Raw genomic sequence first — 16226 nt, forward strand, 5'->3', positions numbered from 1 at the left:
AATAAAAATGGAACAAATTCTTCTGGAGATCAGTGAACTACTGTACTTAATTAACATAGGTAGGAAACTGGCATGCTAATTTTTGTGAAGAAATTGTTAGTACTGTTTTAATTTAATTTAAAATATCCTCAGGGAATTTTAAATCTAGAAGTAATAACTATATGAAGTATTTTTTCTCCTGCAGAACTATCTTACTTTGCTGGATGATGAAGATCACAGACTGGAGTATCTTAAAATCCAAGATGAGCAGCATTTGGTAATAGAAGGTATAAAAAGGGACTATAATTAGTTTACAGACTAGAAACAAATTTTTATATGAGTATATATATGTGTGTGTAGAGCCCATTTCTATAATTGCCCAATTTTTTTTTTTTAAATGTTTTAAGAAGAAAGATTGTGTGAATAGATGTCTGTATATAAGTATGTATTGAAAGAAATACTAAAGCTTCAAATAATCCACTGCCCCAACAGCGATAACTAAAATACCAGAGATGTAACAAAAGCAGTGGGGCACATCTGAGGTCTTTTTGTGATCTGACTTTACTTACACTAGTTTTACAAGAGTTCAGGTTATGTTATTTGCATGAACACATTCTTACAGAGCAACAGGTGAAGAAAACTGCATGTTTCAGTCCATGTCAGATTCATTTCCAAGATTTTAATTACTGGAAAGAACCTGACACATTTGAAGTTGACTGGCACTCATCATAGTGAAAAGGCATCACAACCTCAGCCTTTCTGTTTTCAGCTTGTCCTTGTATCTCATCCTTCTGCAATGCACTGCTACACTAAGCAGTCCTATCAGTCACAAATACCTTGTTTGAAGGTATCAGAGTGCACAAATCAGCTGAGTTTTCAACTAGTTTTGACCTTTTTGGCTTCTTTTTTAACGAGAGAAGTGTGCATACTTAATCTGTTGTCCTTACATCACCATGGATAGATAGAAATCTGGGTCTTGTGTTGTTTCTGTATGAGTTTCACTCAGTGTAGCTTGATATTACAGCTCAGATTGCTGTGCTAGGTGGACTTGTCCTTCTTACTCTTGGCTCAGCTCATACTTAATCAATTTGAAATTGGCAGAGTGGCTGATGCAGTTCATTGTGTGTCTGCCTTAATCACCAGACACAGGAGAAGAAATGGGAATTTATATGTAGAGAAAGGGGCAGCACCTTGCTGTCTCAGGTGAAATGGAGCTCACTTTATCTTCAACAACACGTAATTTTTCCCCCTTTGAAATACACTTGGTTCATAGAAAAAAAAAATAAAATGAGTGATCACTCATGAAGTGAACAGATTTGTTGAAATCTGGGGGATCCTTATTAAGTATTAAAATAAGTGCTGAAAAAAATTGTTATCCAACAGGAAAGAAATATCAAGGCTCCTTTCTGAAGATCTTACTGGCATGGTTGGAGTGATGCCAGTATTGGAATGATTTCCAATAATGACTGGAAACATTGAAATCGAACAAAAATAATAACTAAAAATAAGCAAATTTCTAATCTCAGATATTGGAAAATGTTAATTAAAACTCTTCAGCTATGTAAGCTCTCTGGAGTAAGTAATACACTTTTTAAAAATCCTCCTCCCATATCTCTTTCTAGTTCGAAACAAAGACATGAGCTGGCCAGAAGAGATGTCTTTTATAGCAAACAGCAGTAAAATAGACAGACACAAAGGTAAGTGCTTCAGCACAGTAATTGAATTATGATGAGAAGAAAAATCCAAGGGGCTATATTATGTCGAAACAATATAAGTGCTCTTAACATTAGAAGAGGTCTTTTATGCCTGCTTTGCTTGTTCTTTCTGTTTTATTAACTTAGAAAAATAAATTTGTAGATGTTCAGATGCAGCAGCAGCAAATGGTACATAGCAAGTTCTCAGTTTTGTGTTTATATTTTGGATTATTTTTTTTTTTTAAGATAAGGAATAGTTATTATTTCAACAAATTAATCCAGAGATTTAAATAGCATCATAGAATGGTTTGGGTTGGAAAGACCTTTAAGATCATCCAGATCTAACCCCCCTGCATGGGCAGGGACACCTTCCACTAGATCAGGTTGCCCAGAGCCCCATCCAGCCTGCCCTTCAACACTTCCAGGAAGGGGGCAGCAACAACCTTCCTGGGCTGTAATTATTCACCTGAAAGTAGTTTGTATGGATTTTACTGATGTCAGTGGTGATTCAGATCCAACAAAAAACCTTAATATCTGTTAAGTAGAGTAAACAGAGCAGCTATTTGGAACAGGCTGGTCCTCTGTTGCATCTGTGCTGGCTGTAATCTCGTAATTGAGAGTGGGTTGAATTGAATTGGTTACTGTGAAAAGGTCACATTCTTAACCTTACTGATATGCTATTCTGAATTTTTCACATGTGTACAACTGGTATAATTATGATTTCTTTTTCTCAGTTCCTACTGAAAAGGGTGCTACTGGATTAAGCAATCTGGGTAACACATGCTTCATGAACTCCAGTATCCAGTGTGTCAGTAATACACAACCTCTAACACGGTATTTCATCTCAGGAAGACATCTTTATGAACTTAACAGGTAATTTTCTATTTGAGACCACTGGCATTTTAGATGCTGTAACATTTCTTTAAAATGAGTTTCAGCTTTCAGAAGTTGACAGCATGAGTAAATCCTTTGAAGTTCAGGGTTGTCAGCCATCAGCTGTGCAGCAGATACTAGGTTAGATGCATGGAATATAACCTCTAGTTTCTGAGAGAGTTCAAACAGCTCAGCAAGAAGGCTTTGCACTTCCTTGTTTATCCTCATGTTTGAACTTTGTTTAAAATAGTGTGGTATTCATTACCTTATGATTTCTAGGACAAATCCAATAGGAATGAAAGGACACATGGCCAAGTGCTATGGGGATTTGGTTCAGGAGCTGTGGAGTGGAACTCAGAAGAACATAGCACCGTTAAAGCTGCGGGTGAGCCTCTGATGTGTGTTATTTCAAGGCAGAAAGCAATCATCTCTTTGAATAGCAGGAATCTTTTAATGCATTTTTTCCTGATGTTACCTGTATCGTAGTGGTTCTGGGACTCAAATCAGTATCTCTCATAGACAACGGGAGGGAAACCTGGACATACATTTGACATGTTAGAAGTTGGCTGTGAAGCCAATGACCACATCCTGGACAGTCCATCATCATGTATGTCACTCTGAACTGGTGACAGAATTTGCTTTCTTCCTGTAAGGACTGTGGGGAAGGTGTTCAGGAAGGGGCTGTGCAGAGGCAGGATGTGCATCTGGAGGAGGCCAGGGTGCATCTGTCATGTTGCTCTGGGCTTGAGCAGCTTTCTGTGGAATATAATCATGGTTCAGTGGCTGAAAGGTCAGAGGAGTTACCTGATACGAATCAGAGGTTGTGGTATAAGATGTGGCTGTTATGGCTCTTGTTGGGAATAAAGATTATGAATTTGCCTGTAAATGCTCTTCTATTCTGAAAGCTGAGGGGCTTACATTCAACTCTTAGCAATTTAATATATGCTCCTTGACAGCTTGTCTTGTCTAGAAAATTTTGATTTATTGTTACGACTTCTGTTACATGATGTTAAATAACCTTATGGCTTTTTTTATAGTGGACAATAGCAAAATATGCTCCAAGGTTTAATGGCTTTCAACAGCAAGACTCACAGGAGCTGCTGGCTTTTCTTCTGGATGGTCTTCATGAGGATTTGAACAGAGTTCATGATAAGCCATATGTTGAATTGAAAGACAGTGATGGTCGACCAGACTGGGAAGTAGCAGCAGAGGTATGGATTAAAGTTTTTGGTTTGGGGTTTATTTGTTTGCTGGGATGTTTTTTTCAACAGTGCTAAGCTGCTAAGTTGTTCATGAATCTGTCTGTGGCAATACTCTTTCAGGACTGTGTTGTCCTTTGCAACTTTAGGTCTCTGATTTAAGGAGTCAGTTTCACCTGTGAAGTGAAAATTAATTCTAAGTATTATAATAAAGTTGTAAAGATGATACTTCACAATCATTTTGAATGACTCCTCAAATAGCACGCACCAAAGTTTTTCAAGATACTTGAGGATTGTTTCAGAATAATTTAAATGATACCAAATACTTCCTATTTAATAGAAATTGGTAACTTAGATGGAAATAATTCTACTTTAATAGGCCAATGAATCTTGGGAGGTTTTCCAGTGTATCTTTCTTCCTGCAGTTCAAGCAAGTAGTCTTCACTTTCTAACTTGGTATTGTGTTTTTGTACTTTGTTTTAGGCCTGGGAAAACCATCTGAGAAGAAACAGATCCATTGTTGTAGATTTATTTCATGGGCAGCTGAAGTCACAAGTAAAATGTAAAACTTGTGGACATATAAGTGTTAGATTTGACCCTTTTAATTTTTTATCCTTGCCTTTGCCAATGGATAGCTACATGCACCTAGAAATTACAGGTGAGCAGTAGTGTTTAACTCCCTATATAAGCTTGTCCTTGCTAAAATAAAAATTGTATCTGTAGAACAGCTGCAAAATGTCCAAATTTCATGTTAGCACTTATGATTAAAAATAATATAACCATTTTAATATGAGTACAATAATTTAAACTGGAATACAGTTAAACTAAAATAAAACCTTTAAAAATGGAGCATGGGCGACCCATTTTCAGTCTTGACTAAAGGACTTAATGCAGAAACATAGAATCATAGAATGTTTAAGGTTGGAAGGGACCTTAAAGATCATCAGGTTCCAACCTCCCTGCTATGAGTAGGGACACCTCCCACTAGACCAGACTGCACAAGCCTCATCCAACATGGCCTTAAACACCTCCAGGGCAGGGGCTTCCACAACCTTCCTAACATGTGAAATGCTGATGAATTGTTGGGAAAGAGGCAAAAGAAAAGATGAAAAGAAAAAAATAATCATGTCTTAAAATGGGGAAATAAATGCTTTATAATAAGTGAGTAGCTATAATGTATTATTCTCATTAAAACTTTCCTGGTTTGCTGACCAGAGTGTTTCTTTTCCCTTTTAAAGTAATTAAATTAGATGGTACTACACCTGTTCGATATGGTCTGAGATTGAACATGGATGAAAAGTATACAGGTTTGAAAAAACAGTTGAGTGAACTCTGTGGGCTAAAACCAGAACAGATTCTACTTGCAGAAGTGCATAGCTCCAATATAAAGGTAAGAAGAAAAAAAATAATCATTACTGCAACATACTTTGTGTTTGCTGTTTGTATACATCATACTTCATTCTTTTTGACATTAAGCTTTGCTTACAGGAACTGTGTAATAATTTAACTACATGTGTGATTACAAAGTCAGCTTAGTTATACCTCTAGATGAACTTTTCTTTCATTCTTAAACCATAACTTGGCTTGCTTTTAATAGATTTTAAATCAAAGTAAACTAAATGAAAATAAACCACTTGTAAACAAAATTAATAGTGATGTAGAAGCTTGAAGTTTAATTGAATTGATTACTAATGATATTTTTAGGGAAAAGAAAGGATAAAATTATCTTGAGGTAATAAATCTCAAGGCAGAGTGCACTGATGAGTTTTAAAAACTATCAGAAGGTTGGAAGCATAAGTGATGCCTAACTTAGTTCTGTACAGGGTGTATATATGTGTGTATAGATGTACAATTTTTTTTTGCTGTCATTGAATAGGATTAAAACGGCTTGAAACTGGTGTTGTTTGTTCAGAGAACTATTTAATGAATCTGTTTGGTCTGGCCACAGAGCTCTGCAAAGGGGAGCTTGTTGGCTCCCTTTTTTACCCTCTAGAAAGTTATAAGAGAGCATATGGGAGGGGAGAGATGAGCTGATAGATAAACTGTTTTCAAGAGAACAGAACAAGTTTGAGTCATAGATAGAAGTATTTGTCTGACTAATTCTCTCTTTTTTACTTAAGAACTTTCCTCAAGACAACCAGAAGGTCCGGTTATCAGTCAGTGGGTTTTTGTGTGCATTTGAAATACCAATTCCAGGATCTCCTACATCAGTATCAAGTCCTGTGCAGACAGGTAAAAGAAAAACACATTTATTTTCTTGATAGTTTTAAATGCACAGTGCTTAGATCCTGGAGAAATTCAGGAGAAAATGGTACATCTTAGTAACAAGTAAACAGTGAGGATTAAAGAAAAGACAGTAAGTTCAAGTTCTGATCCACAAGGAAGCTGTGAGCTGTCTCAGTATCTATTGACATGGCCCATAATCCTTTTTAAGATCATGTGTAGAATAGCAGTCTGAAGATGACTAAAGAGGCAAGAAACCAGCAAAATATTTTATTACTTTTGGATTGGCTCTAAAGCAGAACACAGAAAAAATTGGAATCATGGTGTTTGGTTTTAGTTTTAGTTTTTGTGGCTTCATATATCGGTTGTAAACACCTCTGTTACTCTTTGCTCTTGCATGGTCTGATTTTGCAAAGTTGAGGGAAATAAAAGGTAAGATGTTGGTCTTAAGAAGAGCAGGAGATATTTCATTAAATTTATTGAACAGAATGAAAAGGATAAAAATCTTGTGATCAGTTGTGGTTACTGGAGATAATTGAGAACATCTTTGTCTCTCTACAGGTGTCTCAACTGGGCCATCAGCTAATGGAACACCCAACATAATGATGAATGGGAACCTTCCTAAACCAACCCTAATTCCAAATGGGATGCCAAATACTGTAGTGCCATGTGGAACAGAACGTAACCTTGCCAACTGCACTCCCAACGGTCACGTGCCCTTGCTTTCCGACAGCCCCTGCACAGGGTATATAATTGCAGTCCACAGAAAAATGGTTAGTAGGTTTTGCAGTTGTTACTAATTGTTCACATAAGACACTTAGAGAGAAAGTCAGAGAGGATTTTTGAATGTCGTGTGATAAATTTATCCTTATTCCTGAAGAAGAGGGGGCATGGTTACATTTCCCTCATAAGGGAGTGCCAAGTTCTACAGGAACACAGCTCTTGTAAATTTAAATTGTCGTGTCTAATGCTGGTGTATTTTTCTTTCCTTAGTGTGGGCATGCTTCCCAGTTCTTTAATGCTGAGATGCATAGCTGGGCATTCACTAACACCCTGATTAAATGTTCCAGATCTTTGAGCAGAAAAAAACTGTAATTAAAGAGCTAGTAGAAATGCTTTTCTTTCCCGTTATGTGGAAAAGCCTTATTTCTTACACAGAAACAGAGTGAAGATACATAGTACATTCCTGGGTCGTTCTGTTAGTGTGAGCTACTCTTTGTAAAAGCTTCTGTAGTTAAGTTAAACTCTTAAATATCAAAGCTGGGTGACTGAACACCTGAAATAACCACATGTTCTGTGTGTGCTGTGTCCAGACCTTAGAGTCTGTCAGTGTTTTGAGACGTGGGCCAGGAGGCCATTAAACTTCCTTCCTTCCTGCATGTTTGTATGAGGCTTTTTTGCTTTATTCTCTCAATGAGTGGCAGCTAACTATTGAGCTGGATTCTCAAAAGAAAATGTGGACTACTAACATAGCCATAGTATCATAAAATGCAAAAAGTTTTCAGGCAATTTCAAGTCAGTGATCAAAATTTACAGTATTTAATGTTGGAAAAGAAGTCTGAAATTGAATACTTTTGATAGAATGGATGGTCTATTTTATATGCCAAAGCCTGAAATAAGTAACAAGGTCAGCACCCCAGTAATTATGGTAACATGATTTGATGTGTGTTCACACCTGAGTCATTCTTTTATTTCACATATGCAGATGCGGACAGAATTATATTTTCTTTCATCTCAGAAGAATCGTCCCAGTCTCTTTGGAATGCCACTCATTGTTCCTTGCACAGTTCACACACGGAAAAAAGACCTGTATGATGCAGTGTGGATCCAGGTTTCCAGGCTTGCCAGCCCTCTTCCCCCTCAGGAAGCCAGTAACCATGCTCAGGACTGGTGAGTTTGACATCTGTCTTGGGCTTTAATTAGATAATACAGTGGCACAGACTTGCTGAGAAGATTGAAAAATACAATCATTCTTCATCTTTATCAGTTGTGACTTCTCATCATGCCTCTGTTGGATGAACATATGCCTTTTCATGTAAAATTAAGCTTCAAATGTCAGCAATGTTAGGAACAATTGTGTGTGCTTTTACCCCAAATGCTCTCTGCCTGCAGATTTCATTTAGTCAATTACTTTTGGAAGAAATCATTTGAGAGTCCTGCAATTTAATAATGACTAAATAAAAATAACACTTAATCCTTTTTAATACACCTAAATGTGGTATATCTTCTAGCTGCATTTAGGGATTGGCTTTACACAAATGGGTTAATTTGTTTTCATCCAGGGATTAATAACTCATATCTGACAAATTTAGATGATGTAAAGATAGATCTTGTTTAATAGCTTAATCTAATCAAAATTGTAATTTTGAGGGGGATTTTTTTTTTGAAGTTTTTTTTGAGTAAACATAGCAAACATAGTGAAGTCTGAATGAGTGCTCATGTTTCATGTTGTTCTCTTTTGTTTCAGTGATGATAGCATGGGATATCAGTATCCATTCACCCTACGGGTAGTTCAGAAGGATGGGAATTCTTGTGCTTGGTGTCCATGGTACAGGTAAATTATCCTTTTTAGATTTAAGGAATGGAATCACTCCAGCAGAAATGTAATTTATGGTAATGTGTTCTTGGTGCATTTCAGACTTCAGAGGTAACATCAAACAATAAGAACCTGGCATCTAATTTAACCAAAAACCCTCAGGTGGCAGACTTTCACTGTAGAATAGCTTTTATGACTTGCAGAGCTGCAAGCTCTGCTGACACAAAAACATTAAATTAGGAAACAGACATGACAGTATCAAAAACCTCTTAACCCTTTACAGTATCCTGTGTGCATGTGTGTATATATGCAGCACATATGTAGATATTTGGATGATTTGTGGGAGTTTGAAACAAACCCAAATTTTAGATGTGAATCATTTACCCTGGCTAGCCCATGTGCCATTTGAAGAGCAAAGACTCAAATAGACAGTAAGAAAATGACCCTAGAAGCATGCTTGGGGTTTTCCCGAAACAAAGACATGCTAAGGAAAGTTTCAGACTCTTGCTGGAAGGTATTCAGACCAAATACTCATTTTAGAAAAAAGTCTCTAGATAAAGTATAGTAGCCATCATGTTGTAAAGTACTTGTGGAGAAACAAACCATTGTAGCTTTCTGGTGTTGTAGGTAGACTTGGTCAGCATTATACACAGGTAGATAGTTGATCTCACCCAGCTGCTTCAATTAAAGCTGCTTCTATTGAAGTTTTTAGTAAAATAGCAAACTGACACTGATCATTGTTCTATAAAATTATATCTCTTTTACACTGAAGATGAGGCCTGAATCTTTGGGAGTGCATGTGTTACAAAATAGGGAGCAGAACTGGAGTGTGAAGGAATCATAGAATGGTGGGGGTTGGAAGGGACCTTGAAAAATCATCCAGTCCAACCCCCCTGCCAGAGCAGGGTCACCCAGAGCACATCACACAGGAACGTGTCCAGGCGGGTTCTGAATGTCTCCAGAGAAGGAGACTCCACAACCTCTCTGGGCAGCCTGTTCCAGTGCTCTGTCACTCTCACAGGAAATAAGTTTTTTGTGATGTTTTTTCTGAATGTGAAGCTTGGTTATTGGGCAGTTTACTTATCACCTCTAACATTTGGATTTAGATTTTGCCGGGGCTGTAAAATTGAGTGCTCAGAAGACAGAGCTTGTGTTGGGAACGCGTACATTGCTGTGGACTGGGATCCCACCGCGCTGCACCTGCGCTACCAGACCTCGCAGGAACGGGTAAAATTTCAGTGCAAATCCCTTGCTCTTTGTTAATAGCTCTGAAACACAACCTGTTTCACCAGGTTTTGGTGGGGTTTTTTGCAACTGGTGCCACTTTTGTCTGTTTTCTGTTAAACTGAAGGCAGTAATCATTGAATAGTACCTTCTGGATAAATCGATGTCTTAATGTGAGACCTCTTATGTCACCATGATGTGGAAGGGAAGCTTTTAAGTAACCACAACAGTGCATTTTGTGTCTGTTTTGAGTTTCTTTTGATCTAGCCTCCACAATATGTTACAAAATACGTTAATCTGATACATTTCCTAAGCACACCAGTACTATGAAAAGTTATGCGTGTGAGTAAAACTATTTCCTCATTGAGTCAACAAAGCATATTTAAAAGTAAGCCTATATATAGCTGATTTAATCTAGAATAGCTGTTCAGACTTGAGTTGAATCTGTAAACATGTGCTTTATGGATAATTTTGTAAGGAGAACTCAGGAATAAGGACAGTGCATTATTTCTATGTAAGCCTCTTCATAACTGAAATTTAATTTCTGGTAAAACTTAGTTTATCTAGATTTTATCTTTAATCCTGAATAATTATGTGAAATTATTTGTATAATACTGTGACTAGAGCCTTTCTCTGAGCGATTTGTATAGGTTTCCAAGTCAAATACAGTTTTATCTCACTTTAGATTGTAGAAGAACATGAAAGTGTTGAACAAAGCCGACGAGCTCAAGCAGAGCCCATCAATCTGGATAGTTGTCTTAGAGCCTTCACCAGTGAGGAAGAGCTGGGGGAGGATGAGATGTACTACTGTTCCAAATGCAAGACACACTGTTTGGCCACCAAAAAACTGGATCTTTGGAGACTTCCCCCTATTTTGGTATGAATTTGTGTAATTTTCCTCTACAGCAACAAAACCCAAGTACATTGCTCACTAATTTCAATTGCTAGGTATGTCTCCTTGTTCTGAATGAGTTTATTTGCTTTTGCTCACAGTCTCAGGAGGGGCATTGACTTGATTTGCTTCATGCATTTCTGTAGTGCAGGCAAATAAAAGAAGCCTCAAATCCTTTTGTATCATCTCTTTAGTGGTGGTGTTTTGCATTCAGTGTCATCTGTTCTGACACAGAATTCACACTTAGGCAGTTTTTCTGGTAACATGATCTTTTGTCTCGTTGTACAATCACTTGCATTTGTCACTTCTTAAATTCAGCAGGTCATTCAAAACACACAGTGCTGACCACTGAATGGAAGCGACCTTTTCCATCATTTCCCCATGAAAATATTAGTTCCACATTTTACCAGCTTGATCCCAAAATGCAAATTGTCACATTACAGCATTATTACTGTTTAAAATTAGCATAAGACAAATTGTTCATGTTGCAGGAAAAGGTATTTTTAAACAATTAAATTATTCACTGTGATGTCATTGTCTTCTTTTAACTTTCTCTGACGTGTTTCTCTTTAGATCATTCACCTGAAAAGATTTCAATTTGTAAATGGCAGATGGATAAAGTCTCAGAAAATTGTTAAATTTCCCAGAGAAAACTTTGACCCAAGTGCCTTTTTGGTACAAAGGGATCCCTGTCATTTTCAAAGAAAGCAGCTATCACTCCAGGTTGACAGCCTTCCTGAGCCACGGACTCCCCAAGGGGAGTCTAGGAAAACAGATCTGCAGAACACATACACACCAGGAGAAGGAGAAACACTGAACAGAAGTCCATCCTCCCTCAACAATACTGTCTTGAATAATATCAAAGGTAGGTAATAATGAGGAAAAATTGCAGTCAGTGCTGATATTGGGGGAAATAATTTACATTAGGAACAAAATTTTCATGTCTCTTTAGCCAAAGCACTTCACTTACTGGACTACAATGCTTATTTCTGTTGTCCTGGAATGGTTGGTGAAGCTTTGCCATAAAAAAGAAAATTGTTAGTCAGTGACAACAGATACTGGCACTGTCAGCTTGTGTAGGTGGCTGTATTGAGTGAGGAATATGCTCCTGCATAAAAGAGTAAAATTGCAGTTTGTAGGTGTATGGTATGTGAGTGCACAAAGATAAAATCTAGACTGTATGTTTACTTATCTTACTAGTCCACTTGTTTTCTGTTTTAGCATCTCCATCTTTGGGGAGGAAGAGTGGAGCCAGCTGTCCTTCAAGCAAAAACAGTAGCCCAAATAATAGCCCAAGGACTTTAGGAAGGGGTAAAGGGCGTCTGCGACTACCACAGCTGGGTAAAAACAAACTGTCAAGTAGCAAAGAAAATTTGGATGCGAGTAAAGAGAATGGTACTGACCAGGAACAGAGATTTACTTCTGATCAAGGTGATACTCTCACTCGAGGGCAGATTTTGGGTGGTAGCCAGAGTGAACTGTATAGTGCTCAGGACAACGAGACGACCTTAGCCAACGGATACATCTGTGAGCAGAATGCATATAGTAATGGCAGTATCAACGGCCAGATTGATAACCACAGTGAGGATGATATTACAGATGACCAAAGAGAAGAAGTATGTGTTAACCCTATTTACAATCTATATGCAATTTCGGTAAGTTGACTTTTTTTATACAAGTAAATTAAGTTTACGTGGCATTGTTTTGATGAAATGCAGTTCCTCTGTTATTTTCATTACAAAAAGTAAGGTTATGTTGAGAAGGTTAACAATGTAGAATAACGGGCAGGAAAATAAATTTGCCATAAACTGAGTACAACTGAAAGGTGTATCTGTCTGTGCATGATGCTTTTTCTGCCTGAGTATGTAGGCTTAGTCAGCTCCAGATGCAGAGATTGTCACAAGCCATTGTCACTCACTTAAAGCTCATCAATTTGTGAACCATCTATTCTGTGAATTCTGAGTTCTGATCTTTTGATCCAGAATTTATTTCCTTTTTCATTTTCCTCAGTGCCATTCAGGAATTATGGGAGGGGGTCATTATGTCACTTACGCCAAAAACCCGAACAACAAGTGGTACTGCTACAATGACAGTAGCTGTAAGGTAAATAATCTATTTTTGTAGTAATTAATTTTCCTTGTGGTTACCTAGTGCCAAAGAAATTGACGTTTGGTGAGAACTGTGTGGAGAATGACCTGTCTTCTCCCCCCACATAAGACTGTTACTTGAAATTATGAATATCTCAAAATTGCATTGGATAAATACTAAAATTGTTAATTGAAATTGTACATGAGGGCTTTTTCAAGTTAACATCTGTGCTACCGTGGTTAAAGAAAGATGCTTATATTGTACAAGGATGGAAAACTTACTAAAAATAGAAGTCTAGGAATATTTTTTTCATGATGCTAGCAGTTTTGTATTCCATTACTGAATAATCAAGTTCTGACATCTCTAGGTATTTGTGTTCATGACTATAAAATCTGTCATATTTTCAAGTAAGCAATGGAGCCTGATAGCTGTAATAAGAGAGACAGAAAGTGTGATGCTTGTTGTAAACAGCCAGTTTAAAGTACTGTTTCTAGGGTGACTGTGTATTTGAAGTTCAGTGAACAGGAACACAATTCTTACACAATTGTTCCATTTTGGAATTTTGCAGGAATTGCATCCCGATGAAATCGACACTGACTCTGCCTACATTCTTTTCTACGAGCAGCAGGGGGTGGACTATGCACAATTTCTGCCAAAGATAGATGGCAAAAAGATGGCAGACACGAGCAGCATGGATGAAGATTTTGAGTCAGATTATAAGAAGTACTGTGTTTTACAGTAAGCAGGTGATCTCCTGGGGACTGGTTTGAGAATGAGGGGTAACATCCTGAAACTTACATTTGGCAAAAATGTTACTGAAACAGATAACCTAAGTGTAGTTATTGTACCCTGTGATCTGAAAGCACAAAAAGAAAACCCTAATTAAATAGCAGTTAATATAAAGATAGTATTGTTTTGTTCTGTTATCTCACTACATGCTCTAAACGTTTCTGATGTTAGACATCAGGCTGAGACTGCCATTGGCCTTTAAACAAAATGGTTTAAGAAAAGCCAACCAGGACCAAATAAGAGCTAAATTCAGTAGTCCAAATAAGAGCTAAAAAAGTTGTGTTGAGTTTACCAACTGTTCCAACAAACCCCTAAGGCTCTCTTTAGGTTTAAGATAATGGGGGAAAAAAAAAATTGTAGTGTTGTCTTCAGACAACATGATATTGCTACCTCCTTTTTCCTGCAGTTTTATTGCATTTTATTGGCAAAACAGGGAAAGCAAGAGAATGAAAAGTGCACAAATTTAAAGAATGAAGATCAAGTAAAAGACGTTTCCAGTTTTGCCACCACTAGTGTGTGTCAGTTGCTTTCTTTCTGTATGTTGGGAGCACAACCAAATCATAATTTGAGAAGAGATTATTTTCTACACTTGAATGGTTTATTATAATTGTGTTTTCTCCACGTGTTGGCTGTGCGGATCAACGTGTTTCAGGAATGGCTTTTCTGCCTGGAGAGCGTGGTCTCAAACTTTTGAGATGCCTCAAGAAGAAACTTCAGGTTGAAGAGAGTAGTTGTGATTACACGCATGGTGTCTTAAACTGTGCACATTGCACAAAATGTTCCCAGCTTTTGGAAGGAAAGGTGCTTGAGCTTATGTTTCATGACTGATGTTGCTTTTAAATTTGCACTTTTAAAATTTCGTATGATTAAATTCAAAAGCATACTTTGTTTTTGTTGTTGTAAGGACTCTGGAGTGAGTGGCTGTGAATTATCCACTGTGTATTTCAAACAAATAGGAAGCTGTGCTGTCAGGTAGCTGTTATAGCATTCATGGATGGATTGGGGTTTTTTTGTTGGTTTCATGATTTAATGGAGTTTCTTTATTTCAAAATTTGGTTGCCTTTTAAAATTATCTTTTTTGCAAGAGGTTATATGTACACTTGCAATTAAACCAGAATTGCTTTCCTTGCCCTTGCAACATGTCTTTCAAGTCAGTGGGCTTATTGCATGAAGGAGAGCATGACTGAGTCTTAGCAGAGACTGGAAAAGAAGATTGTTATTTTTTGAGCAGGCATTTCTTTATAAACATTTTCAGTGTTAAATTGTTTGCATATCTGAATGAAGGTAAAAGTTTCATTCTTTTGGCCTTTCGTTCTTCAGCTGAGTCTAAGGCACTTGCTAATTTTGTCATATGTCACCTTCCAAATTCTTTAGATTTTGTATCTTCACTAACAAAATTGATACTTAGACCCTTGATCTCCGAAATAACTGTTTGGATTAATTTTAATGCCAAACATACTAGTAACTTTATAATTTCCAATAACATCTGATCCATTTAAGAAAATGCATCAGCTGATCTTGCTGTCTTTACTCAGGCAAAACCCTCCCTGCCTTTGTTGGAGGTCGTGCCTCTTGAGGACAGCAGCTTGGTTCCAAAATAAGTATTGTCTTACTTGTGAAGTGTTGCTTCCTATCCTATATGGTCTTTTATCTTTAAATTGGTCTAAACATTGAGACTGAAGAAAAGCAAACATGGCTTGTGAATTTCTAGGTTAGAAGCATTTTCAATTCCCATTTGTCTACTCCTCCCTCCCTACGCAAACTCCATGAAAAGTGAAAGATTTTCAACTGATTTACTTTAAAATGTTTTATTTAAGCAGGTAGCACAATCTACTAATGTTATTTGATCTTCTGTGTTTGTTACGTTGGTTGTAATTAATTTTTTTAAATTAAATAAATTCATGAATTAGTAGTAAATTTATTAAGTTAACTATTAACTACATTCACATTGTAAATTATTGTATAAAACTTATTGACAATGCACTGACTTTAGAAAGATGTTAATGTACATAAATACCTTGTAAATAAAATAGTGTTGATGTACTGGAATATGAGCTGTATTAAAAAAGGTATCGGTAATTGTATATGGAGTGAACCTGTTTATCTGTAACTATATTATTCAAACAAATTAAATACTGTGGATGCAGATCAAGTGTCATTTCTTGTCAGATAATTTTTAATAGCTATTTTCCTGCTTTAAGTTTCTGTACTGTTTTCATTAAGCTTAAATGGATTTGTCAACCCGTAAGATTGGAATGTGTGAGAAATCAGACGGCAATTCCTTGCAGCTTGTCCAGCAGAGCACTTAGACTGAAGTACCAAAATATTTCAGCTCACTTAAGTTTTATTTTTTAGTTATTTTAGTTTTTCTTTTTTGGACGTTCTGTTCTTTTTTTTAGAATTAGTCCATTTTACCTTATTTAAAGTGTGTGCCTGTATACGTGAGAGTGAGACCTTTCCTTCTTACAAGTAAGTCTGAAGAACTAGTGCACTGAACCACATTAATTCAGCATTTCTCACATTTTTCTGTGGTATAATTTTGATAGATCTGAAGTGAGATCAGTGATGACTTAGAAGCGCAGTGGCTGCACATGGGATTTCTGCTTACCTGCCCTTGAGAATCCTTCTGCAGGTTATTAACGTAAGAAAAAAAAAGTCTTTTGAAATATTGAATTGCTTAATTTTTTAGTGTGTACTTGGACAATTAAAATTTGAGCTGTAATAATTTT

The 16226-nt window shown here is 36.9% G+C and overlaps 1 protein-coding gene across 4 annotated transcripts in view; it reads left to right on the forward strand.

The window, feature by feature from the left end:
- USP32 (ubiquitin specific peptidase 32) overlaps positions 1 to 15655 on the forward strand; it is a 71167-nt gene extending 55512 nt beyond the window's left edge. For all 4 annotated transcript variants that reach the window (XM_051635403.1, XM_051635404.1, XM_051635407.1 and 1 more), the window contains 17 exons: positions 185 to 266; positions 1602 to 1676; positions 2408 to 2546; positions 2826 to 2931; positions 3584 to 3757; positions 4229 to 4403; positions 4984 to 5135; positions 5866 to 5977; positions 6530 to 6741; positions 7674 to 7858; positions 8436 to 8522; positions 9611 to 9731; positions 10414 to 10605; positions 11194 to 11485; positions 11842 to 12275; positions 12631 to 12723; positions 13277 to 15655. In XM_051635403.1, the coding sequence (XP_051491363.1) occupies positions 185 to 266; positions 1602 to 1676; positions 2408 to 2546; positions 2826 to 2931; positions 3584 to 3757; positions 4229 to 4403; positions 4984 to 5135; positions 5866 to 5977; positions 6530 to 6741; positions 7674 to 7858; positions 8436 to 8522; positions 9611 to 9731; positions 10414 to 10605; positions 11194 to 11485; positions 11842 to 12275; positions 12631 to 12723; positions 13277 to 13450 (2805 nt within the window). In that variant the 3' untranslated portion in view covers positions 13451 to 15655. The remainder of the gene's footprint in view (positions 1 to 184; positions 267 to 1601; positions 1677 to 2407; positions 2547 to 2825; positions 2932 to 3583; positions 3758 to 4228; positions 4404 to 4983; positions 5136 to 5865; positions 5978 to 6529; positions 6742 to 7673; positions 7859 to 8435; positions 8523 to 9610; positions 9732 to 10413; positions 10606 to 11193; positions 11486 to 11841; positions 12276 to 12630; positions 12724 to 13276) is intronic.
- Positions 15656 to 16226: the final 571 nt, after the last annotated feature.

The sequence above is a fragment of the Apus apus genome, chromosome 18, assembly GCF_020740795.1.
Source record: "Apus apus isolate bApuApu2 chromosome 18, bApuApu2.pri.cur, whole genome shotgun sequence".
Lineage (NCBI taxonomy): Eukaryota > Metazoa > Chordata > Aves > Apodiformes > Apodidae > Apus > Apus apus.